The sequence below is a fragment of the Gossypium raimondii genome, chromosome 9 (genome assembly GCF_025698545.1).
Source record: "Gossypium raimondii isolate GPD5lz chromosome 9, ASM2569854v1, whole genome shotgun sequence".
NCBI lineage: Eukaryota > Viridiplantae > Streptophyta > Magnoliopsida > Malvales > Malvaceae > Gossypium > Gossypium raimondii.
This window is the reverse complement of record NC_068573.1, coordinates 42131803-42156595: the sequence shown is the minus strand read 5'-3', so window position 1 is coordinate 42156595 and position 24793 is coordinate 42131803. Positions and strand designations below refer to the sequence as shown.

At 33.7% G+C, this 24793-nt stretch overlaps 7 protein-coding genes across 13 annotated transcripts; 4 read left to right on the top strand and 3 right to left on the bottom strand.

The window, feature by feature from the left end:
- Positions 1-1032: 1032 nt before the first annotated feature.
- On the bottom strand, positions 1033-4592 carry LOC105799864 (kinetochore-associated protein KNL-2 homolog). 5 transcript variants are annotated; one of them, XM_052621325.1, is made up of 9 exons: positions 3921-4074; positions 3735-3820; positions 3506-3650; positions 3210-3342; positions 2822-3054; positions 2100-2181; positions 1644-1702; positions 1499-1550; positions 1033-1239 (listed from the first exon to the last, which is right to left on the bottom strand). In XM_052621325.1, the coding sequence occupies exons 1-9, from the start codon at positions 4005-4007 to the stop codon at positions 1205-1207; spliced, it is 912 nt and encodes a 303-aa protein (XP_052477285.1). In that variant the 5' UTR covers positions 4008-4074; the 3' UTR covers positions 1033-1204. The 5 variants fall into 5 exon arrangements, 3 of the variants coding, with proteins under 3 accessions (XP_052477285.1, XP_052477284.1, XP_052477286.1); XR_008188879.1 differs by lacking the exon at positions 1033-1239 and adding an exon at positions 2542-2617; XM_052621324.1 differs by having other exon boundaries at positions 1033-1550.
- A 136-nt stretch (positions 4593-4728) lies between these two features.
- On the bottom strand, positions 4729-6576 carry LOC105799865 (uncharacterized). Of its 2 annotated transcripts, none has more exons than XM_012630646.2 (5): positions 6149-6576; positions 5770-5908; positions 5452-5657; positions 5159-5338; positions 4729-4985 (listed from the first exon to the last, which is right to left on the bottom strand). In XM_012630646.2, the coding sequence occupies exons 1-5, from the start codon at positions 6308-6310 to the stop codon at positions 4893-4895; spliced, it is 780 nt and encodes a 259-aa protein (XP_012486100.1). In that variant the 5' UTR covers positions 6311-6576; the 3' UTR covers positions 4729-4892. The 2 variants fall into 2 exon arrangements, with proteins under 2 accessions (XP_012486100.1, XP_012486101.1); XM_012630647.2 differs by having other exon boundaries at positions 5159-5335; positions 6149-6572.
- Positions 6577-10646: 4070 nt separating this feature from the next.
- LOC105799863 (dolichyl-diphosphooligosaccharide--protein glycosyltransferase subunit 4A) lies at positions 10647-10902 on the top strand. Its single transcript, XM_012630640.2, has one exon. It carries the CDS (start codon positions 10647-10649, stop codon positions 10758-10760), a length of 114 nt encoding a protein of 37 aa, XP_012486094.1. The 3' UTR covers positions 10761-10902.
- Positions 10903-11968: 1066 nt separating this feature from the next.
- Positions 11969-14167, bottom strand: LOC105799862 (uncharacterized). The gene is made up of 2 exons (XM_052620630.1): positions 12635-14167; positions 11969-12444 (listed from the first exon to the last, which is right to left on the bottom strand). Exons 1-2 carry the CDS (start codon positions 13359-13361, stop codon positions 12305-12307), a joined length of 867 nt encoding a protein of 288 aa, XP_052476590.1. The 5' UTR covers positions 13362-14167; the 3' UTR covers positions 11969-12304.
- Positions 14168-16311: 2144 nt separating this feature from the next.
- On the top strand, positions 16312-19262 carry LOC105799859 (heat shock cognate 70 kDa protein). Its single transcript, XM_012630635.2, has 2 exons — positions 16312-16614; positions 17329-19262. Exons 1-2 carry the CDS (start codon positions 16401-16403, stop codon positions 19053-19055), a joined length of 1941 nt encoding a protein of 646 aa, XP_012486089.1. The 5' UTR covers positions 16312-16400; the 3' UTR covers positions 19056-19262.
- A 2123-nt stretch (positions 19263-21385) lies between these two features.
- Positions 21386-21901, top strand: LOC105799861 (RING-H2 finger protein ATL51). Its single transcript, XM_012630637.2, has one exon. The coding sequence runs from the start codon at positions 21386-21388 to the stop codon at positions 21899-21901; it is 516 nt and encodes a 171-aa protein (XP_012486091.2).
- An 831-nt stretch (positions 21902-22732) lies between these two features.
- LOC105799860 (RING-H2 finger protein ATL33) lies at positions 22733-24266 on the top strand. Of its 2 annotated transcripts, XM_052620550.1 has the most exons (2): positions 22733-23496; positions 23919-24266. In XM_052620550.1, exons 1-2 carry the CDS (start codon positions 22806-22808, stop codon positions 24026-24028), a joined length of 801 nt encoding a protein of 266 aa, XP_052476510.1. In that variant the 5' UTR covers positions 22733-22805; the 3' UTR covers positions 24029-24266. The 2 variants fall into 2 exon arrangements, with proteins under 2 accessions (XP_052476510.1, XP_052476511.1); XM_052620551.1 differs by lacking the exon at positions 23919-24266 and having other exon boundaries at positions 22734-23867.
- Positions 24267-24793: the final 527 nt, after the last annotated feature.

The following is a 24793-nucleotide window of genomic DNA, read 5'->3' as shown; positions in this document are numbered from 1 at the left end:
GGGTATTTTTTGCAATCGAGTGAGTAACTGATCGAGTCATTAAATAATATAATACTTTTTTTCAAAATTTGAGCAAATATAACCCTAAACTAATATAAATAATATTTCTTCATAATATATAAATAATATTATATTAGATAAGCTATACTCAAAATTACTAAATTATTAGTAAGATTGCGTTTTAATCACTTAATTTAAAAAAATTATAAAACTAGTCACTAAACTATTTAAAAGTTTGTATTTAAGTTATTCGGTTGTTAAGTTTTCTTTTTCTAAAAGTCCAACTAATGAGCTCCGAATGATGATTTGATGATTGATATGGTAGATCAGTACCCATCGATGAGTAGAACAACATACCTTAGATCCAAGTTGATCCGACGGTCAGTGTCAGAGATCGAAGTAGAAATATGTTTAGATTTTAGTTCACATATTTGTGACATTCAAAGTTATTTTATGAAAAAAAAAACTAAGCTGTAGAAGAGAAATGGAAGAAGAGCTTTGATTGGTGCATATGATGCAAACAAAGAAGGCCATACAATAACAAATTTAACAACCAATTAATTTAAATAAAAACTTTCAAATAATTTAATGACCATTTTAAAGTCGAGTGACCAAAATGTAAACTTACTAATAGTTTAGTGACTTTCGGTATTGTTTACCTTATTACATTTTGTACTTTTTCATAATATATAATCATCATTAAATTATATTTAATTGTATGTATTTGAGGATCAAATTGATAGAATTTTTAAATGTAGAGAGTTAATTTTAATCTCTCAACTTTAAAAATCCACTTTCAATTTATATATGACCACATAATATTTTAATTGAAAAGCTAATAATATTATCTGAGCTATTTAATAAAATTATAAAAATATAAAGACCAAAATTGTGTTAGAAATTAAAGTATAAGGATTAAATATAAAATTTAAGCATATTAGGACCAAAATTAAAAATTAACCCTTTTGCACAAAATAGAAAAGAAAAGGAAAAGGAACTGGTGGGTGGGTGCCACGTGTCTTAAGGGGAAGGTAATTAAAGTTTAATATTATAAATAACAAGGTGGAAAATACAGTTTACAAGATACAAAGGAGATCTATCAGGGTTGCAGAACGACACCGCTTCTGAAACCAGCATGTTGGCTAATACAAAATAGCTTAGTAATTCGAGAGTTTTAAGATCTAAAAACTCATGACAGTAGGTTTCACCTTTTCTGATACTTCGGATTCGATCGACTGCCTAATGACAAAAGTAGAAACAAACCACAACAATTAGCAGCATCCATATAGTAGCTACCTGAACCTACCCACTAAAACAATACTCTTGGATCAAAAACCAGAAAGATAAAGCACTGTCAACAGCGAATGGCAGGAATGGAACGTGAAAGTCTGAGATCGATCAATGCTGTCACTTTGAGTACATATAAAACCAGCTTTGATGATTTTATTTTCTTAAAGAAGCCAAGGAAAACTAGTCATGCTTTGATAATTAGACAGACCTGATGAGTTCACGTCATCCACCTCTTCCTTAATGCCTGTGATTCTACGATCCTAAAGATTCAAGGTAGATTCAAGGTGGGGAACTAAAGTTCAAGACAAGGAAAGGAATGTGTAGGCGGAAATGGATCTACAAATGTAACAAACCTGATCATAAACCGGAATTTGGTTGCGCCAAAATTCCATTCGAGGTAAAAGGACTCTACCTGCAACATACAGAAATAACTTAATCAGTTAAATGAGCACATATCTACTGAAAATGAAAATTAATTTAAAACTTATGCAACGACTTTCAGACCCTGTGATAATTCTACTAAGAAAGCAGAAAAGAAAAAAATATTAATGGTGTTATTTGCTTAGATCAGATAGGTTTGATAAATTGCAGTTCAAACATGAGAGCAAAATTCACTGAAAATGGATTCTTTAGCTGACCAGTGTTTAAATCATATGAATTAAGGTATTTTATTAACAATTACAAAGGAAAAGCACAATCAATGTAGAAAGACAACTTCTATACGAAGATTAAGAGTGGGAGAAAAGGAGCACAAGACTGTTTGGGACCAAAGGATATGACAATTTCTAAATGTTAGATTGTGAACTCACCTGATCTTGACCGTTTGAAATTCAGAGACTCCGGAGAGATGATAGATTTATTCCCTTTTCTTTCTCTGGAAACAGAACTTGCCTAAGTAGAAACAGAAACAGTACAGTGATTCAAGCAAGGGCAGAAAAAGACAAAGCTTGTGTTTGGGAAGTTGGATTTTAAAATAGTGTAATTGAGTAATCAAACCCATGTAAATGCAAGTTTCAAATTTATGGATTTATAGATGCCTATTTAGTAATGAGTTTGAAATTCATATTCCTTTTTATACTTTTCAAATATCTAATCATATTTAATCTTAACTAATTCAGCATTTCAATCCCACAATTCATGTTTCCAAACACAACATTAAGTTTTCTTGGCTGAAAAACCTATCATTAAGTTTAGTACTATGAGCACTCATACATGTATTGGAGAAAAATAAGTAAATAGAAACACACTGACAAAGTAAACAGGGAAAGGAAACACATTTATCCGGGGAGCAGAATTCACACCAACATGTGAATACAACCTGATCAACCTGCAATAAAGATAAAATCAAGCAAGCAGCCAGCCTTGAGCCGTTTCTTATAAGTAAATAAAGATTATCAGATGCCATATCTGGTTAGCAGAGTGAAGTAGTTACATCTTGAGTTAAGCCAGGCAACTATGAAAAGTACGAAACTACTGTCCATAAATCAAAGGGAGCACTTAAACTATAAAAATAGTGTAGAAGAAAGCTCACAACTTCTTCGAAATCAAGTTTCTTCCGAGTCTCCTTCTCAAGTGAGGATTCTTTGACATGGTTTAACTTTGAGGTTAAGCAGCTCAGTGTTTTCCTATTTAGGTTTTGTTCATCTTGAACCTTTATTGTTGAAGCTTCGCCCTTTTGCTGACTGCTGTCGAGGTTTGTTCTCTCTTCAACCATTGTGGGCAAGTTAAAGGCATTATTACATGGAGTCGAAATCAAGCTAGGACCTGCCATGACAGTACATAGAATTCAAAGAGAAATAAGCTGATCTTACTGAAATTCCTTTAGAAGTGTTATGTATGAACAAAAGTCATATTCTGCCATCTAATCTAAAGTCTTAAACTCTTATATAGCCAAATAAACGAAATGCATGAACAGAAACCTGAATCTCTCGCTGCATTACTAGAATTAGGGACAACTTCTAATCCAACATCGGCCATAATAGTTTCCCCCAAACACTCTTTAGCATATTTTTCCCAGTAAGGAGGAAAGCCAATGAAGAAATGAGTAAAGACCTGCTCAGATTAAAACAAAATTATTACGAATTTGAAATCAATTACTTCCAAACAACATCATTATTATTATTTTCATCAAGAACTATGAATAATAGCATTGAAGATTCATAATTATACCAACATAACAGGATTCTTAGAAAAAGAAATCGATTTTCAATGATACCTCAGAAGAAAACCCATTTTCAATGGTTAGTTGTTTGTTGATGAAACCTCTGATGCAAACACAAATCCCATCAGCTGTCTGGAGAGTTAATGCATCGTGTCTTTTTACAATCGGTGCAGAGGTAAATAACCGAAACGCTTTTGACCTGTTTCACCCAAATTCTTAAAATAAAAAAACAAATTCAGGGAAAAAGGAGAGAAGAAAACCTGAAGCGTAAAGAGAAGCTTACTCTATTGATGTGGACCCTGCAACAGATAATCTCTTTCCTTCAAACTCTTTCTCGGCTTTAATCAACCACCAATCGTGCAAACAAACCTAGAAAAAGTGGAATTTAAAGTCAGGGGAAAAAGAAATGGAACGCCATTGACTGAGAGTTTTGATTCCAGGGAGGAAAAAGAAAGTAGAAAATTTTAACAGTTTTTTGGAAGTATGATGAACTGCCGTCATTGCTGTCGTTTTGGATGGCGTTGCCGTCGTTTTTGTCGCGGGTTTTGGGAGCCATTGCCGTTGAAACTGTAGGTTGCTGGTGATAGATTTTTCCCAACTTTTCTTTTAAAAAAAGGAACAAAAACATTTAATGGATATGGCGGGAAGCGGTAAGTTAAAAGTCAATAACTTTTTACTGCGCTGTAAAAAAAAGGAATCGTGGTATTAACGATGTCGTTTCGAGAATTCAGTTTATTTCATGAAGTTATGGCGGATTTCCCTTCAGTCCCTCATCTCTTACATTTTTCACTCAACTTTTTCTGTCACCCAATCGACACTTGGCTAAGCTTTTCATGTTTTGGTGTTTTTACGGTTTACTTTAAAGGGCTAAGCTTTTTATGGTCTTGTATTTTTGTACAGTTTGCTTTGTATTTGATTGCACGTTTGTATGGGACTTATCCTTGTCATCCTTTTATGTGAATGAATGTTCAGTTGACAAAAAGAAAAAGAAACCCAAACCTACAATGATACATCACTCGCCTTCCCAAAATCAATTTTGACATCGAATGCCACGATCTACACCAACCAAGGTATTACTATTATCAGCTTCAATCGAGCATCATAAGTTTATCCCAAAAAGATCTCCTAAATTGAAGATGATCCGGATATTAATCTCTACTCGAACTCTAATATGCAAACAAGTTGACCCAGCCAAGAAAATGCAGTTAGCTATCCATCGCTTCTCTAAAAGGAAACAAGAAAACTCGATCACCCCTTCAATGTCAACACTTGCGAGAGATTCAAACTGGCAATTGTGTAGATACTGATATTTTGGCTTGAATTATACAAACTACACACATCAGAAAAACTGTGTATAAATCTTCATATCCCATGTTGGTTTACATAAACCATAAAATAGTAGAATATTAGCTATTAATTAATAATAACACGACGAAAGCTTTTAGTATATATCCGGAGGAAATTGCCCCTTAATTGAGCTACTTTGTTGTGCTTGTGCCCTTTGAAGATGTAGCCTTAATGTGTAGTTGTTCAACTGCATACGAAAAAGAAAGCTTTATGGTTAGAGTCTTACAGCTAAAACTTTCAGCAGAGAAGGTTTGAGATATATATAGATGAATCTTAGTCAAATTGTTACGTTGAATCAAATATCATAACAAATACCGTATGCTGACACTTAATAGAAGCAGAGGTTGAAAAGAAGCATACCTCTAGAGTTCGAGCTTGTTCGATGTACTGGTTGAGTGTGAGCTTCAAGTGTTGCACTTCTCTTTCCTTCCCCTCTTGCTCGATGTTGCGTTCATGCTGAATGGCAACAGTTCTCCTCAGAATTTGATTGTTATCTAACAAGCTCCGCAAATATTCCTTCAAGGAAGCATGCTCAATCTGCTTTATGATCATGTCCAGCAGAAAACCAATCAGCATATAAATGGTGGAAGGCAACACACAAGTTGGTTCCCTGAAAAAAGCTTAATGACAAAATAAAACGATTTTAAGATTACCTCTTCGGCGGCCCTTTTATTGGCAACAACACGCCTCTCAAAGGCTTCTAAAATCCTAGCAGCACGTGCCTTAGCATCGTCTATATTCATTGCACTCGTCATCTCGTGCACGAACAAGTCAGTCCACTCGGGACCATTGACTGCATTTCTATCATAAAACTTCTGTTTATTTACATCTTCGACATTGTAGTCCGAGATTTGACTACCTGGTTTACAAGGAAAGGAGGAAATCCACCGTAAATTTCAAAGGAAACAGAACATACGAACTCAATAATCCCAAAAGCAACTAAGCAATAACAATTTAGTCAAACAACTTACATGTAGCTGTCTCATCAGTACAATTTCCAGTTCTCACACAATCAAAGCCATATTGTTTATTTCTTTCTTCGAGATCAGAAGAAAGTGCATTCGAACTCTCCTTAAAATCTTCATTCTTGTCGACAACAGATGTTCTTAACTATACACAGAATCAATTAACAGGATTTAAAACATGATTAAGGTTTTAAACAAAGAAGATACCATGCCAAGTGCTAACAAAACAACCTGCTTCTAATAAACAAAATCTAATTTCTACCGAATAATCTAAATCTCATAAGCATATATATGTATATATAAACAAGAGCCTAAATAAAACAATTATTAATGATATTCTGGGTTTTTTTTAACAATATTAAAACGAAACAAATATGAAATGAACCTCAGGATCCAAAGCAGAGAAAGTTGAAACCCGGTCATCGGGTCTGGACCCAGGATCCGACGACGAGTTGGGAGATTCGTAACCAGAACACCTGAATCTCTTGGGAGAGGATCCGAATATTTCTTCAAAGCCCACCCTTTTACCACAAACCCCTGCAGACATGGTTTCTTTTAAAACCCTGTAAGGGGTTTAAAATTTTATCCTCAAATAAACCAATTAATTTTAATTAGGGGGAAAAAAGAACTTGGATCTGAAAAGTACAAGCCTTGTTCTATACCGGGTTCAACGCTTTCATTTAATTTGGCACAAAATCTAATTTATCAGATACATGGAACCCTAGGAGTTTGATTGAGGGAAGGGGAAAAGAAAGTGCGGTAGGTCTGTTTAGGCTTTGATTTTAATCTTCGTACAAAATCTAATGTGTCTCAAATCTCGACCATTGAAGTTTTAATGTTTTTCTTTTTCATTTTTATTTCTTATGGTAAACTGTAGATGCAAGAAAAGTACCATGAGACGATGAGTTGAGTTGCTTAGAGATTAGAATTTATCTTTTTATTTTTTATTAAAATATCTCTAAGTTTTTATACTTTAAAATTTTATATTTTAAAATTTGAATTCAATTATTAAAATTATTAATTTTTAATTAGATAACTATTAAGTGAATATTTTTATTCACATTAAAAAATTTAACAATATTAATAATTGAAATTAAATTCTTAAAAATAAAAATATAAAAATTAAATTATGAATCTCCAACAAATATACGAAGTTATGACATATTATCTATGACACGTCAATAAAAGTTACCCAACAATGATGGCTTCAATTGAGGAAAAAGGACGGACAGCTTATTGAACACAGAACAATGGCTTAACTGGAGTTTGAAGGGTTAATTATGGCAATTTTTAAGGACACAATTAAGTAAAAAAAATATAAGTTTGCTGCAAATCTTGTAATATATCATAAAGCTGATTATAATTCCTTTATTATTAAAAATAACATTTTAGTCCCTGTACTTTTACAAAAATTACAAAGCTAAACAATAATTTTGAATAGTAAGTAGAGGTAAGAATTTGATTTTGCTTTTATCCCCAACTTATTTTCAATTTTATTTTTACATAATTGTTGTGTTCACATAAGTTATTATTAAACTAAATCATTGGGTTTATTTTCAAGACCAAAAGATTTTTAATTTAATTTAATGTCATGTTTTTTTTTTGAAACAAAATTTAATGTCATGTTAGTCACTATTAAACAAGGCCATTCCAGTAACAGCAGAATTAACATGCAAGAACTGAAATGTCAACTTATCAAATGTATAAAAACTAATAAATTATTATTTTTAATAATAGAAGGACTGAAATGAATTTTTTTAAATGATACGTACTAAACTTTAATCAATAAATGCATTAGGGTTAATTAGATCATTCGATATAAGCAATAAAATTGATGCATTATTATTATTTTGATTCATTGCATTATTTCCTTTTTTTTTAGTGTTACAAGTATAGTATAATTGCAAATATAAGCTCGAACAAATATCAAATTATTATAAATGGATTATTCGAGTAATCACCAAGTACAATCAAACTGTTGTAGCACAAATGGATTAAAAAGTTATAAAGTCTAGACTAAAGTCGACTAACTAGACTAAAACTCCCATACATAAATGAGACTCAGAGGCCTATACATATAATTGCACATGGCGAGTCTCAAGCTTAAGTATTCATGACATAAATTGTTGGGCTTGTAAATTTTTTTAAAATTATTACAAATTTATACATAAATTACATTGGAATAATAAATTATTTTTTTATAGCATCTCAATTAATCTAATATCTTACATAGTTTTGGTGTATTCATGTTATTATATATTACGAATCTATATCATATTTGTTTTTTTAACTATTATAAAAAATTATATAAATGTTTAGATATTAATAATATTTTTATGGAAATTTTAACACATTCTAATATTTATGTCGTGTACATGTCATTTTATGACATCGTGTATTTTGTTTTTTTTAATGTTTTTATATCTTAATTTATCTCATATTTTACATAATTTATTATAATAATTTAATTTTATGCTTAAATATTTTTGTCATAACGATTTTTATACATTAATATAAATATTATATTTATAATTTAAATTTAATTTATTATCAACTGTATGATCAAAGTTAAAAATATGGTTATTCTAAAATTAACGATAAAATTTATTATTTAACTATCGAATTAAGTCTTAGCTCATTAGTATTGGTATTAGTGTCGTTATCGGTGTAAGAAGATATAGGTTTGAGTACCCTAAAACGTGTTTATTCTTTTATTTAAGGATTTTGTAGGGCTATAAGTAATTCTAGACACATTTTATTAAAAATTATCATTTGACTATTATCATTTTAGAAAAAATATAATTAGAAAAGACACAATATTTTGTTTTAGATTATAAAACCATTTATGATTACGGTTATATACATGTGAAAAATTATTGATACATTGTTAAAAAGTTTTAGACTTCACAAGTCTTTATTAGGATGATGACAAATGTTCAATAAGATATAATAAATATATAAAAGAAACGAGGCATATAAAAAATTAAAAAATACACAATTAATGTACCAAATACTAAACTTTATATATATAATATTTTGCCACTGTGTAAAAAATTAACTTAGTTTGGAACAGAAGTTAAAAGATGCCTTCTTCAACATGCATGGGATAATAATTGCCTTGTCTAAGTAATAATAGGGGTTTCCCAAAAACGAAAGTAATAATGGGAAGAAAAGAAAAAGACAATTGTTATTGTGGCGTAATGAAGTGGTCACATGTCAAGAATAGTTGCTTTAAATTAAGTATGGCTGATTTCTTTTTAGTAAATATTAATCTTATTATAATTTTTTATCATATTTATTTTTTATATAATGTTTAGAATTACTTATGACCCTTTTCTATCATTTAAATAGAAAGATAATGCGCTTCAGCATACTCGAACCCACATCTTTTTACACTGGAAACAATACCAATACCAATCGAGTTAAGATCAACCAATAAAAACATATGAAAATCTCCGCAAAACACAATTACTAATATTTTTCTCCACTATAATTTAGAAAAGAGTTAATATACATTATTACCGCTTTATCGTAATTGTACAAAAGACTAGACTTTTATATATATATATTCATAATTTGGGTACATAAGAGTTCTTATTAGATCAAAATTATACATGGAAATTTCTTTTTTATCTAGTCTCGCATTTTGCTTTGGCAGAGAATAAAGAAGCAAATTTACCAAAGTAAGATTGGTGCCGCCGCTATGTATCAGTTAGTATAATAAATTAGAACCCTAAATTATATATATTTATTTTTATGAAAATTTAAATTTGTAGCATTTGTCCCATCCCACTCTATGGGCAGAAAGGATTTGTATCATTAAGTACATAGCCAATGAAATTGAATAAAGCTAATTACATTATTTTAATAAATCCAGCTAATAACTTGATTTCAATAAAATATAATATATGTTAATATTGATATAGAAAACTAGTGTCTTGTAATTTTTAATTAGTATGAAAAATTATCAGGAATAATTTATAAGATCATCTTATTTTTAATGTATGAAATAAATTTTATTTTATTGAATGATGGATAATATTAATGAATATTTTGTAAATAAATTTCTTTAATCATATTAATTTAATATATAAAATTACTTTTGGTATATCCATAAATCTAAAACTATATATTAAATTATACTGATAAAAAACTATTTAGATTTATAATAAATAAATAAAGAATTGTCTATTCACTAGTTTTTTTAAACATCAATAAAGAACGACATCGTTCGGAAGCCAACTCTCTCACATATCTGCTAGACTCCTAGTTTTTTCTATTCACCGAGTTCTGATCAAATAATCAAATTCGGAGTTCTTCGGGATCATCATCTTCATCATTACTCAAAAGCTGTCAAGGTAAGAGTTTTAAATTTTATCCAATTTTCTGGATCTTTAATTTGTTAATATCCAATTTTTATGTTACGTTTTGAGTCGATAAAGATCGTAAAATTTCCGTTTATTGGATACCAGAAACGCTTATGATTGGGTTTTCTTGGTCACGATATTGTAATTGTAGAAATATTCAATCTTTTTCATAAGAGACTTAATTTCGTGTTTTATTTTGTGAGTTTTCTATTGTAGGTTGTGATCTGAACAATGAGTGTAATATCATGTATTTTCTTCGAGTTTATGGCTGTTTTCGTTTCCTGTATTTTTTTAATTCATCATTTGGGTTTTAAATTAATCATTGTAATTAGTCATTTTGCTCAAGTCTGTTATGAACTTAGGATTGTTTTTTATGTGAAAATTTTCTCGTTTATTAGTTTTACTGGTTGAGAAATCAGAGCTCGATGTTCAGATGATTGACAATAGCCCTAAAATTTGAAGAAAAAATATGTTTTAAAACTGATTTGTGCTGTTATTTTTGCTTGTATGTTTCAGATGATTGATGACCAAGACCTTGGCTTCTTCGCGAATTTCCTTGGGATCTTCATTTTCGTTCTCGTTATAGCCTATCATTATGTGATGGCTGACCCAAAATTTGAAGGCAACTGAGGATTTTGCACTTTTTGTTTGTGTCTGCAATGGATATTTAGATGATAATTTTGATAGACTGAGTTGTTTCAGAAACGAAGACGAAACAATGTTGTTAAAAACCTTCAACAAGTTATTGATATAAATGTCATCTTATTGCTAATGTTTTGCTAGAATTATATTTATATCCATTTTTCTTGTTTTTGCTTTACATTTACTATTGCTCAAGTGATTTAACATATGGTGCACCTTGAGGCAGCACTCTGTTGGAATGCAGCAAATGTGAAAGCGGGGTTAGCATTGTAGTGGGGTGTAGTCTATCATGGTCTGTGCTGTTTCAAGCGTGGCCTCAAGGCAACTGATGGTTCATGAAGAACTAAATCCTCCTTGATAGGTCTATGCATAGATATGGAGAGGCATAGTTCACTTATTCATTTTCTTTTGCTCTTTATCTAGTTCCAGGAAAAAAGAAAAAGAATATTTTTTGCATTATGATGATAGCAATTGAGATGAGATATTGTTTTTGCATATGAGGTTGTAGATAGCTAGCCAATCTTTTGCATAGCTAGTGAGTGGTGAAGTGTTGCGGGAGCTATATTCTTCGTCTGGCATCAAGCTTTAATAACAGGAAGTGCAAATTTGCATGCCTTGTTGGATTCTCCCATCTGAGTAGGTCAGTTGTTTCTTCTTTGATTACAATGGCTTATATCTTAGTGGCAACTGGCAACTCTTGCTGTATGCTGAAGAACATGGCTTCGTAATCTTCTCAATGCTGTTCTGTTGAGGCCTCAATCTTGTTTGGACATCTGCAGTTGGTGTTATTCCCAACACGAGATCATGGGATATGGTTCTCATTTTCAACTCCTTTTTCGAGCTCTGCTAAGACTTGATAGCTATTTCTGTTAAAGACCTCATATTGTACTTGAACTTACTTTAGCAACTATAATGAAAGGGCAGGAACAAGATAATAAGCTCCATAGCCTCTGCTGTGAAATTCTTCTATTAAGCTTTAACGTTTCTACAAGTGCCATTGGACCTTGTGGTTTGGCCAAAGATGGGGAACAAGGAGAAATTCAGGGTTTAAAAAGAAGTAACAAATTTAATTTTCATCATCCAGTTCAAGTCTGGAAAATGATTGTACCATTTGCATTATCATGCATACCGCATTTATCACCTACTAATCTTTAATTGAGACTTTAGTTTCCAATGTATTTTCGTCACTGCATCTACGAAAATACCAAAGAAGACAGTTTCTCAGTCGTACATCCAATGCCTTTATCAGTAACCACGAGATCACGAGATCCGGATTGTATATTGATGAAAATGTGATTCAAAATCTTACTACATAGACCTTCCTGTCAGATTCACATTCGTCATCACACAACAACAACAAAAAAAAAAAAAAAAACCAGATGGCTCGGTTCAAAAGATTACCGCATATTGGTGTCTGGTACACTAGAGCAATTAGTTTTTGCTAGATAGCTAATGTCTGGTACACTAGAGCTAGCAATATAAGTTCTAACACTAGAGCTAGCAATATAAGTTCTAACTGCTAATAGTTCCTCTTACTTCCCATGGTGGGATTTATTCTGGGAGCGAGTCCGGGGTAGATGATTTCGAGGTGAAAATCGTCGACCTTGCTTATCCGGATAAACTGCTTTTCTCTTCTTGCCCTGATCTCTCCTACCACTCTGTGCATTCTTGCCTGCAATATTGAAACAGTTGTAAGAGCCTACGTTAAGAAAGTATTTTATGAACCAGCAAGAGAGTAAAGAATAAATATAGCAGTTACAAGCATTCATATATAGACATGTGTAAAAATTAACAGAAACAAGTTTACAATCCAGCTTTTTTTTTCATTGGTAAAGTTCTGAGGGTGCGAAGCTTTGCATTACATGGTGTAGAGGCATCTTTTGCAGTTTTTGTTGCGGACACATTGCTCTCCAGAATAGCAAGGTTTCTTTCAGATGAACCTGAATCTATAATATGAGTTGAGTTGTTTTCTTCATTGCCCAAATTTTCATTTTCTTGACGAATTGCTGAATGACACAACTTGTTTTTGTTCCCAGATATCCTTCTCTTTTTGTTGTCAGTGCAGATCTTCACCTCAATGCATTCATTTGGAAACACAGCCCCTTTCCGCATTGCCAGTCGAGTTAATCTCATAGGAGTTGTTAGCCTAACATTAACATCTCCAAGTACTGAGGACTTTTTATCCCTAGCAATTGCATGTTCAGCAGTCATTGCAATTTCTGAGATAACTTTTTCAGCTGTAACCTTTGCAGGAGAAGAGGTCTTATCTTCAGCACTACGATTAATCTTCACTGAGGTATTATTTTCATTTCCCCGAACCTTGGTTGGTATGCAAGAAGAGGGTTTGCATGAAGCATCCCCTTGTGTTGAAATTAGTGGTGATATTGCATGGGAAGCATATGAAACAAGTGGAACGGAAATAGCCAAATTTTCCGAGGAATGTTTACCCTTCATAAACATGTTGGCAGTCATACAGGAGCTAAATTCCATATCAAGACACTTCTTAGCTGTTAACAAGGATGATGCTAGAGCTGCACGTGAAGCAAGAGGGCTTAGACGAGACCTATTCTGAATGAATTCTTCTTGCATAGAAGCCGCAGTTCCTGATTGATACTTGGTTTCTATATCCACTTGCAGTTTAGTTTTACTGCATGTTATCCTCTTCAAATGATTTCGGTTATCAGGAACAGCTGGAATACATGCATTGATTCAGCAGTAGAATTGTGAGGTGTTTGTCCATTGTTAAGAACTGTATTAGCAGCAGGATTAGACTAACAGCTCGCAGAAAAGATAAAAAAACATTGAGTTATTGTGATATGTACCACAGGGAATTTGGTATGCAGGATATATACTGCACATTAGCACTTACAACATTAACATCTCTTATATCATCTTAAGATGCTCATTGTACCAGAGAAGGAAACCACAGAAATTACCAGACATAGAAACATATCAATAGTACTTATCAAATGCTAAGAAAATAATCTGTATTGAGACAATCTTTTCCTTTATCACAAAGTTGAAATCTGAAATCAGCAGAGAAACAGAAAGAGTCAGATATACTTTAGACAAGTAAAAGCCAACCAGCATGTGTACCAGACAGAACCATGTCTCAGTTCATTGGCAAGGAAACATAAAAATAAATGATACGGTTAACCACATCAGTTCATTGGCAAGGAAACTTAAAAATAAATGATAAGGTTAACCACATCACATAATCTGCGCTGAAAACAATAGTATAAAATTGAAGAAGACAGATGATAATTAGCTGCATGGAGCCATAGACTATGTTTGAGGTAAAACAATTTGGTAAAAGAGCCTGCATCACAATCCTCTAATAATGTCAATGGCTAAGATGCTTACCTTTTTTTCTCCATAGAAAACCGTCTAGAAAATCTTTCTCAGGTGCATCAGCTAAGTTGCTAATCTGTTCTATTTGCTTTTGCAGCAACTTATTAAGGTCCATTTCTGCATCAGAGTCGTCAAGAATGGTCAAGAAAGGAGATGAATATGATAAATCTGTGTCTTTTTCTGGTTTTAAGAGTGTATGAATGATTGGATGGTCACTGATGCTTTTGGTAGCAAGCTTCATGACTGAACTTGATGGGACAGCAAGGGTTTGTCCTTCAAGGTCGTTATCAAGCCATTTGATCATGAAACTGCATCTACAGCCCCTTTTTGAGTGTCGTATCCTGTCCACCTGATAATGACAAAAGTTGGGGTGACAAAATAAAGGAACAGAAGTGTTTAGCAGTACTACAGGCAACTCAATGAACATATCTTCAATATGAGCCTCATTAGAGTACACCATCTAAAGAACATCACCATAAAATCAGGTAACTCATTTTAAGCTATGCAAAATAGATATATCTGATACCATAGTTATTTTCTAAGGCTCCACAAGTTTAATGAGATTTCAACCAACATTTACATTATAAAAGGTATCAGATACCTTTACATTTACACGTATTTACACAAGTTTAACTGAACATTACCTTCTTTGTAACATAAAGACGTGTTCAGTTAATATTCTCCTCTTCTATGTTACAAAGAAGGTAATGTTCTGTGCCTTAATGTTATATTTCTTTAGTTCACTATGGGTTGCAAGGCAGTTGTTGCCAAATTTTCACAGGAAAATGATGAGCTTAAAGAGCAACTTGAGTTGCCACATAACTTTCCCATTAACATTGTTCTGGGTTCTGGTTCGTTGATCATGCCTTTGTCTAGAAAATCCCATGATTGTTTTCCTTCTAACAAGCTTGTCATCACTTATAAATAGAAGTTCTGGACAAGCAGTCCTTGAACCCTTCTTGTCTAGGAATGTATTGTAAGTATTCCCTCCAGTGTCAATGGGCGGGTCCAACAAAAATTTTAGTCCCGTTTACTAGACCTAGGCTTGAAAAATAGGCTTAAAATTTTACCTAAATTTAGCTAGGATAAAATGCTAAAATCCAAGCCCGGCCCAGCCCAGCCCGCCCCTATTAATTTTTTAAAAAAATATAGAATACATCAAAAATACTAAAAACATTAAAATAAATATTTTCCAACAAATTGAAAATAAATTTAAAACAATAGTTACTTAACATAAATATAACTTAACAAGCAAATGTGGAAAATAGTAACAAAATTAACAATAAAGTAAGAGTTATACAATATTCAAATGATAACAATAAAATAGTAATAATATAATTGTGAAATAGTAGCAAAATAGTGAAAAAAACAACAAGAAATAAAAAAAAGTAAAAAAGAAGCCTTACTCGAGGCCTAGTATATTTTTTAAACGGGTATTTTTTTTACCCAAACCTATTTTTCGGATCTATATTATTACCCAAACCCTCACATTTTTCGGGCGAGCACCCGACTCGACCACGAACAGTCTACTTCCATGTCTTGAAAACAAGATTAATAAAGTCAGTTGTCCTGTTTGAATGTAATTCAAAAAATACCTAAGCCACTTTCATAACATCCGTATTTTAAATGATGAGTCTAGCCATCAAAACACCTTTATCTGGCTTTTTTTAGGATTTTTTTTCAATTCAAATGGTTTCAGATTTATCTCTTTGTGATTTTTAACGTCACAACCCATACTTAAAATGCTGATATGGAAATTAAAGTTTAATTGTTAGCATATCTTCAATTAACAAGAACTTTATTTTTAATAAAAATAATTTAGAACTTAATTTTTAATTAAACAAGTAAATAAATTAAATTTGAATGAGCAAGGGACTAAGGGAAGAATTAGACCTACCATTTTCGTATTTCTATATGGAATCTTCCTGGACGGTAATGGGCCAATGAGAACAGCTGTAATACGAGGAACCTTTTCAGTCAATGAACGTCAGATTTGAATGGACGGACGGTCCTAAATCCCGTCAATACAAAATTCACGACGTGGCGATATTTTATTGGACTTTTAAGGAAAAAATCTGGGACCATTAAATAATTTTCCTAAGATCGGACGGTTCCTAGACTCTAGAAATCAGAACATTCTAGAAACGAACTTAGAAAATCCCTATATAGACCAACTCCTTTTCCCTCCCACCTTAACTTGAAAGTTGCAACCTTCGCCGCTGCTTCTTTCTCTCTTTTATTATTGTCCGTTGACACCGTAAAAAGAAGAGAAGAGTAATGGCCGGCAAAGGAGAAGGTCCAGCGATTGGGATTGATCTCGGGACAACTTATTCTTGCGTTGGCGTTTGGCAACATGATCGTGTTGAGATCATCGCCAACGATCAAGGTAACAGGACCACGCCGTCTTATGTTGGCTTTACTGATACCGAGCGTTTGATCGGTGACGCGGCAAAGAACCAGGTCGCCATGAACCCCTTGAACACCGTATTTGGTAAGCTTTAACTCTCTTTTTTTTCTCTATTCTTTAAAATAGAGTCTTTTACTTTCATTATTTTTTAGATCTCGTGTTTTTGATTGTTTTTGGATCTATTTTAGTTTAGTTTAGATCTATAATAAGGTTAACTTTTAGTACGTACAAAGTTAGATCTGAACTTTACTAGGATAGCGATGGATTTAGTTAGTTATCGCTGTTACTCAAGCTTAGATTCTCGTTCAGATCTGATCTAAAACCATTTTAGGTAATTTATCTCTTCAATACTGTTACCTATTTCGTAAATGAGACTTGTTGGTTAGGTTTGTTGCTTAGCAGTTTAAAAGGAGAAAGAAGTTGTTTTGATGATAATAGCGTTACTTCATTATTTGTTGTTCACAAGTTTGAAATATTATTCAAGATTTATTTTTCCTGTCTAGTTCTAATAAGATTAGTTATAGTATGTAAAAACAGAATATACGCTGATAATTATTTTTGCGTAATGTGTTTTAAGATTATAACTTCAATTATGAATTTAACCATACCAATCTATGTTGCCATCTAAGTATTTATAATCTGTATATCACCAATGGTTTAAACTGAATATGTATTTCTGATATGATGTTCCTTTTGTGATTGGTTAGTCATGTAATTTATAGATTGAGGGGTTATCTTCTTGTCTAAATTTTCTTTTAAGTTTGTTTTGGCTTAGTTAATGTGATTTTATATTTGTAGATGCAAAGAGGTTGATTGGTCGTAGATTCAGCGATGCCGCTGTTCAGAGTGATATTAAATTGTGGCCATTCAAGGTCATACCAGGATCTGGTGATAAACCGATGATTGTAGTTTCTTACAAAGGTGAGGAGAAGCAATTTGCCGCTGAGGAGATCTCGTCTATGGTCCTCATAAAGATGCGTGAGATTGCCGAGGCTTACCTTGGCTTTACGGTTAAGAATGCCGTGGTTACTGTCCCTGCATACTTTAATGACTCTCAGCGTCAGGCTACAAAGGATGCTGGTGTCATTGCTGGTCTTAATGTCATGCGTATTATTAATGAGCCCACTGCTGCTGCCATTGCTTACGGTCTTGACAAAAAGGCTACCAGCGTTGGTGAAAAGAATGTCTTGATCTTTGATCTTGGTGGTGGGACTTTTGATGTCTCTCTTCTTACCATCGAAGAGGGTATCTTTGAGGTGAAGGCCACTGCTGGAGACACTCACCTTGGAGGTGAAGATTTTGATAATAGAATGGTGAACCATTTTGTGCAAGAGTTCAAGAGAAAAAACAAGAAGGACATTAGTGGCAATCCCAGAGCTCTTAGGAGGTTGAGGACTTCTTGTGAGAGAGCAAAGAGAACTCTTTCATCCACTGCCCAAACCACCATTGAAATTGATTCCCTGTACGAGGGTATCGACTTCTACTCAACCATTACCCGTGCCAGATTTGAGGAACTTAACATGGATCTATTCAGAAAATGTATGGAACCAGTTGAGAAGTGTTTGAGGGATGCCAAGATGGACAAAAGCAGCGTCCATGATGTCGTGCTTGTTGGTGGTTCTACTAGAATTCCCAAGGTTCAGCAACTTTTGCAAGATTTCTTCAACGGGAAGGAGCTCTGCAAGAGCATCAACCCAGATGAAGCTGTTGCTTATGGTGCTGCAGTTCAAGCCGCTATCTTGAGTGGCGAGGGTAATGAGAAGGTGCAGGATCTGTTGCTCTTGGATGTCACCCCACTGTCCCTCGGTTTGGAAACCGCTGGCGGTGTGATGACTGTTTTGATTCCGAGGAACACCACCATTCCCACCAAGAAGGAGCAGGTCTTCTCTACATACTCAGACAACCAGCCTGGTGTGTTGATCCAGGTGTACGAAGGTGAGAGAGCAAGGACAAGGGATAACAATTTGCTTGGTAAATTCGAGCTCTCTGGTATCCCACCAGCTCCCAGAGGTGTCCCACAGATCACAGTGTGCTTTGATATTGATGCCAATGGTATCTTGAATGTGTCCGCCGAGGACAAAACCACTGGGCAGAAGAACAAAATCACCATTACAAATGACAAGGGAAGGCTTTCGAAGGAGGAAATTGAGAAAATGGTTCAGGAAGCAGAGAAGTACAAGTCAGAGGACGAAGAGCACAAGAAAAAGGTGGACGCAAAGAACGCGTTGGAGAACTACGCATACAACATGAGGAACACAGTGAAGGATGAGAAGATTGGTGCCAAACTTGCTGCAGCAGATAAGAAGAAGGTTGAAGATGCAATTGACGAGGCCATCCAATGGTTGGACAACAACCAGCTTGCAGAGTCAGATGAATTTGAAGACAAGATGAAGGAATTGGAGAGCATCTGCAACCCCATCATTGCCAAAATGTACCAAGGCGCTGGTGCTGACATGGGTGGCATGGATGAGGATGCCCCAGCTAGTGGAACCGGCGCAGGCCCCAAGATTGAGGAAGTGGACTAAGAAATTTCTCTCCATTCTTTTCGACCCTTACATTTGTTCCTTTAGTCGTTTCATGTTGGTTTCTTTTTTATTGGACTTTAGACATGTTTTTGAGGATTTTGTTTGAAGCCAATTTTTGAGTATTTTAGTTATTGGAAACATTGAACTCTGGTGTTATTGCCGGGTACCTTCTTTGTTATACAAATTTTCCATTGTTTTCCTTTTGAATCTTCCATTTTTATTTTTACTTTATGAAATTTCCGTTCTTAATTTTTAGTTCAATTGTCTTGGGATGTTTTATTTTTGCTTAAATGGCAAGGATGCAAATTTATTAACACCAGCGTTTAATTGTTGTCTCGTAAATTGATTATTTTTTTTCAAAAAATTAAGTGTAACTTAATTAAGGTTCAAAAAATGCATAGTTATTTAAATTTTCTAAATTAAAGAAAAAAGAGGAAGATAAAGATGGGATATGAAATACTATATAGATAGATTTGATCGAACATGAAGAAGGAGGGGATCTCTGTTCATTTCTAGGCGATAATTGATGGATTTTTTCTCCCACTCTGAAAATTTCTTTTTATCCTACTAGAGATCTACCATCAATCTCCACAACTTGCTGCAAGTTTCATGTTGAAAAATATTTGAATAGCTTTTATATAATTTAATTTGGGTCCATTTAGATAACTTCAAGTTATTTCAACTCTAAAAAAGTTTGACACCAATAATAAAATTTTTTTATCAAAATTGAACAAACTTTTCGTATTTAGAGAACAAATCTATTTTCACAAAATAACATTTAATTCATCTTAATTTGTCAAAATCTTATTAAATTAATTATCCTTAATATAAGGATACAAAAACTTAGCCCATATCTTCATGGGTTGGATATCTTAATGTATAAGGTAAATAGACCACATAAAAATTCTTGAAAAATTTCTTGCTTGCTTCAATCTTTTCTCCAATGATAAACACAAAGTTGACTACACAATATCCTCAAAAAGATGCAAGCAAATCATCAAAATCTTTTGGTCAAACATGGTAATAAATAAGACAAGTTATGTGCTTGGGGAAGTGATAGAGGAAGTGAGAACTTCCCTTGGCATAAAGACGGCCACTCTAAAAATTCGGTGGACGACTAAAATAGAATTAAAGGCATAAGTGGATATTCTTATACTTTACACTTCTTTTAATTAAGTCAAAAACACATATCAATGGAAAAGGTTGCTTTTGGGAACATAATGAGTTTATTAAATACAAATAAATTAATATAATATGTTTATTAAGTTCGAAATAAAAATATTTATAACTTCTAAAACATCAAAATCATTTGAATATGTTTAAGCTTACATAACTTCAAATAATTTGAATCCAAAAAAATTCGAGTACAAAAAAATATGATTTCAAGAAAAATATGAGCTTGAGAAAGCTCAAGCCGAGAATATCTAATTAAGAAAAGTTAATCAAAGCTTAACATAATCTAAACTTGAAATAATTCAAACTCAAAGACAACCAAATCTAAGCACTCGAACCCGCTGCATTGGTTTGTCACCTTTAATAAGCAGCGGAACAATACTAGTAAATATTAAAAAGCTTAAACAATTAATATTGAGATGACTTTTTGTTGAGAATAATTATATTATCTTTTTCAGTATCAATAGTTAAAAAAATTAATCCTCAACAAACTAGCATATTGGGATGAGCTCAAATTTGACTATCTCCAAATTCGGTTTATTTCATGTTTGAATATCTTAAGCTCGAATAAGCTCGAGCTTGGATATTCTTCAACTCAAATTTTTTGGGCTCAAAGTTTGTTGAGATTTAAATTGATTGATTATAAGTTATAAGTAAATATGTTTTAAACTTAGTAAATATATTATATTGAATTTTGTTTTTTAAATTTGAAATCTAATAAACTCATTAAATTAAATTATATTGTAATTTGAGTTGTTTAATACAATTAATCTTACTTTCTTTTTCCTTTAAGTTTAATTATCCCAAAAGGCATCAACAAATTTTAACATATAATGAAATTTAAAAATCAAATTTGAATTTTTTTTTAAAAAATGAAAAAAAATAAGGTTGAACTAAATTAAGTGAAGATGGTTGATTTAGACCTGCGAAGGCTAAAGATGACACGGCGTTGCCACCAATTTTCTGAATCTAAAAATGGATGTTTTCCCCGTTAATGACCGTGGCACGCACGTTTACGGTTACATATGATAGTGAAAGTGAAGCCTTTAATTTGTAAGCATTCTCTTTTTCTTTCGTAATATATACATACAGTTTCTAACACATATAACCTCAACTCTCCCACCATGCAATCTCCACCAAATTTAACTCCTCCTACGATGGATGACGACGACGACGGCGGCGGCGGTCGTGTCTTCCGATTTAGCCCGGTTCTCGTCGGCCTTCTTGGAGTCATTGCCGGAGCCATCGTGGTGGCTACTTATCATTTAGTTTACACCATTTGCACATGCTTCCGCAGGCCCACGGTGGAGACCGACAATACTACTACCCAATATGTTGTTGACCAAATTCCACGGGAAAGGCCTCGTCAAAGAAACAGAGGTGCTTCCACAATACCCACTTTGATTCCCATTTTTAGGTACAGCAAAGATTGCAATGAAGATACGTGTGCCATTTGCTTGGGTGATTTCAAGGACGGTGAGCAGATTCGGGTACTGCCAGATTGCTTGCACTTTTTCCATGTGGGATGTATTGATAAATGGCTACATTTGCACTCCAATTGTCCACTTTGCCGCGCTGGTACTTCTCCCCCGCAGCAGGTGGCCGTCTCTTTGCCGGAATCTAGCATATCGATATCTACGGGACTTGGCAGATTACCGGATTTAAGGGTTTAGCTTCTTTTATTTTTTTTGTCTCTCCAAATGATGAAAACGATGGGGTTTGAAGCTAGTTTGATTGGATACCCCTTTATTGATGATTGTTTATTTGCTTGGAAGTGACTCAAAGGGAGAAAATGCCCTGTGAATGAGATAAATATATAAATTTTGATTTTGACACTTTAATTTTGGTTTGGAAGATACTTTGTATTGGGCCAACTTAATTCATTACTATGGGTCAATAGCTTTACTTAATGTTGCTTACAACAATTTGGGCCTACTTTGGAAGCACTAGACTGATCTACTCTTTTGGGTCAAATAAAAAATAAGGCCCTTTCAGATATACGGTCACTTATTAATATATAAAAATAACAGAAACGATAAGATTAAATATTATAACATGAGACAAAAAAATTTAAACGCAAAATAAACGTTCATCCAAAAGAACCCTAAATTAAATATTTTTGAAAAAAATAAATCTTACAATTTTAAAATTAATAGAATTATGATTTATTATTATTGTAATAATCAAGTGGATATATGTTCGAATATTTTAAGTACGTATAAAAATAATTAATACAATCATAAACATTAAAATTTAAAACTGTTTAATATTATTTTAAAAAATGTATAAATGTCTCAACTTTTATATCAAAATTGCTTTTGGGGCATCTGTGCTTTTTTTAATAAATATATTGATTTTAAGATAAAAAAAATTCAAGTATCAAAACATGCGTTGCTTTCATGATGTTAGGAGAAATTTGTCCCTACCACAACCCCACATTTTCTCCTCAATTATTGCTTTTGCAAATTATTAAAATATATATATACATCAGCTCGACAAAAATAAAGCAGCCTCAAGTTTTTTTTTTTTTATTAGTCTTTTACCATCGAATTTTTCTTTTTAATTCATCTCCTTATCATGGAGAACTCACCTACTGTTATCCGGCCACCGCCACCGTCACCACAACCACCGCCACCCTTCTTTTCATCATCATCACCACCACCACTTTCTCAGCCTGATAACACCACTAGCAGTACTATTATCCCATCACCCCCGCCGTTACCATTCTCTTTATCACCCCAAATAGACCCCATAGGTCAAAACGGAAACATTTCCATAGTGAGCATCAATCCACCACCACCTTTCCCTGATTCACCGAGAAGCGTTGATTTATCCCCACTCGAATTCATTCTTGCTCTTATGGCAGTCATAACGATCCCAGCTATAGTCTACGCTTTCTTTTTCGCCGTCAGGTGCCCTCCTTGGTCTTCCGACGAACGCCAAGACAGGTCCAGGGACAACCATGGAAGTGCTGTCGAAGTAACCGAGAGAAGGGAGCCTGTTTCAGGTCTTAAGTATCGAAAAGAAACTCACTCTAAAGATATGGGCAGTGATTGCCCGGTTTGTTTATCTGTATTTGCTGATGGGGAGGAAGTAAAGCAGTTGAGTGGATGCAAGCACTCCTTCCACGCTATTTGCATTGATTTATGGCTTAACAATCACAACAACTGTCCAATATGCCGAGCTAATGTTGCCGTAAAGAGGCCAAATAATAATCGTCGGCCGCCGTCTGGTTCAACTTCAGCTATACAAAGTGATCATCATCAAGGTCTGCCTGATGCTGCCAGCTTGGTTTAGCATGCATGTCTAATTTAAGTTGCATTGTTGCTCAAAATTTTGTTGTTTTTAAGTAAGAAAAGGGAAAAAAAAGGGGGGGGGGGGGGGAGATTCGGCTTTTCAATACTTAAGCAAGCAATTGATTCACAGGTTTTAGAAATAATTGAACAACTTGGATGGAGTTGGTATAAATGGAAGTAATTGAGTTGCAACCCACTTGGTCTTTGTAATTCCTTGATTTCTTTCTAGGGTTTTTCCTTTCTATCCATGATTGTGAATAGCGAGTAACATTTTGTCCTTTATTTACCAAAAGTAAAAACAGTCGGATCCCAGCGGCCGGCAAGATCCACGTTTAATGTTTGACATTGATAAAGTTGTATGTTTTTTTTTCCTTTTCCGAATGGTTAATTGAAGGGATTCAAGGGACAGCAATAAAGGGGAAAAAAATGTGCTACCTGGTTACGCGGTTTACAGGGCCCATTCAGGGTGCCGGAAAGAGCTCTCACAGGGAAAAAAGAGAGTAAAGATTTCTATTTTGTGGAATCCGGATGGTGGTGTTTTTGCAGCAAATTAAGAGTGTCTTGAATCTTGAAGTTTTGCTTTGCTTGGTGGATAATGTCAATTTATTTCATGCTTTGATTGGTGTTGGGATGTGTCTCAAATCTCGATACCATGCCAGCTTATCTGAAATATGTTTCCATTGTAAATTACAAAATCTCACTTGGGTTTAAATAAATAAAATACCCATAAGGTTGGCGAAAATCTGACATACTCTGAAATTCATGGGAGCTTCCTAACATTCCATGGTTTCTCAAGCACATTCAAGGTATACGAATAGGCCCCTGAATTTATCCCTTCATAATACGGTCTTTCAATGCCCTGCAGGAAATTTCCTTAGTCTTCCTTCCATCATCAGATTTTAGTTGTACGCTTTGTAATGTGAGAACAAGAAATGGTACCCTTTGTTGGGTTATATAAGATAGAGATTTGAGATCATCTTCCGAAACCAGCACCCTACCACTATTAAACTTAAAAAGGTATTGGAATTTTGCATAATTAACATAACATGTGAACAGAACCCCAAAATGGGACGATCTAAAAATTCAATTGAGGAAGAGCTGATGCCAATTTCTGGCTCATTGGACCCAAAATTTATCATGAAGATTGAACTAAATTTAGCCCATTCAAGATTACTGGATTTTGGAGCAAAGGCTAAGCCTAGTGTCGACAAGTCTCTGGACCGTATTATTAGCCTCTCTCTCTCTCTCTCTCTCTCTCTATTTTTTTCT

Bases quoted from the DNA above. Each gene is read 5' to 3' on its own strand.
- LOC105799862 (XM_052620630.1), bottom strand. From the start codon at position 13,361: ATGCAAGAAGAATTCATTCAGAATAGGTCTCGTCTAAGCCCTCTTGCT. The intron at 12,445-12,634 runs GTAATGCAAAGC...TCAATATTGCAG, and splicing joins AAAAGATGCCTCTACACCAT to GCAAGAATGCACAGAGTGGT.
- LOC105799863 (XM_012630640.2), top strand. From the start codon at position 10,647: ATGATTGATGACCAAGACCTTGGCTTCTTCGCGAATTTCCTTGGGATC.
- LOC105799859 (XM_012630635.2), top strand. From the start codon at position 16,401: ATGGCCGGCAAAGGAGAAGGTCCAGCGATTGGGATTGATCTCGGGACA. The intron at 16,615-17,328 runs GTAAGCTTTAAC...TTATATTTGTAG, and splicing joins CCCCTTGAACACCGTATTTG to ATGCAAAGAGGTTGATTGGT.
- LOC105799864 (XM_052621324.1), bottom strand. From the start codon at position 4,007: ATGGCTCCCAAAACCCGCGACAAAAACGACGGCAACGCCATCCAAAAC. The intron at 3,651-3,734 runs GTAAGCTTCTCT...TGGGTGAAACAG, and splicing joins GCAGGGTCCACATCAATAGA to GTCAAAAGCGTTTCGGTTAT. The intron at 3,055-3,209 runs GTTTCTGTTCAT...CTGTCATGGCAG, and splicing joins TAATGCAGCGAGAGATTCAG to GTCCTAGCTTGATTTCGACT.
- LOC105799865 (XM_012630646.2), bottom strand. From the start codon at position 6,310: ATGTCTGCAGGGGTTTGTGGTAAAAGGGTGGGCTTTGAAGAAATATTC. The intron at 5,909-6,148 runs GTTCATTTCATA...TTCTGTGTATAG, and splicing joins TCTCTGCTTTGGATCCTGAG to TTAAGAACATCTGTTGTCGA. The intron at 5,658-5,769 runs GTAAGTTGTTTG...CTTGTAAACCAG, and splicing joins TACTGATGAGACAGCTACAT to GTAGTCAAATCTCGGACTAC.
- LOC105799861 (XM_012630637.2), top strand. From the start codon at position 21,386: ATGGATGACGACGACGACGGCGGCGGCGGTCGTGTCTTCCGATTTAGC.
- LOC105799860 (XM_052620550.1), top strand. From the start codon at position 22,806: ATGGAGAACTCACCTACTGTTATCCGGCCACCGCCACCGTCACCACAA. The intron at 23,497-23,918 runs GTCTGCCTGATG...GGTTAATTGAAG, and splicing joins ACAAAGTGATCATCATCAAG to GGATTCAAGGGACAGCAATA.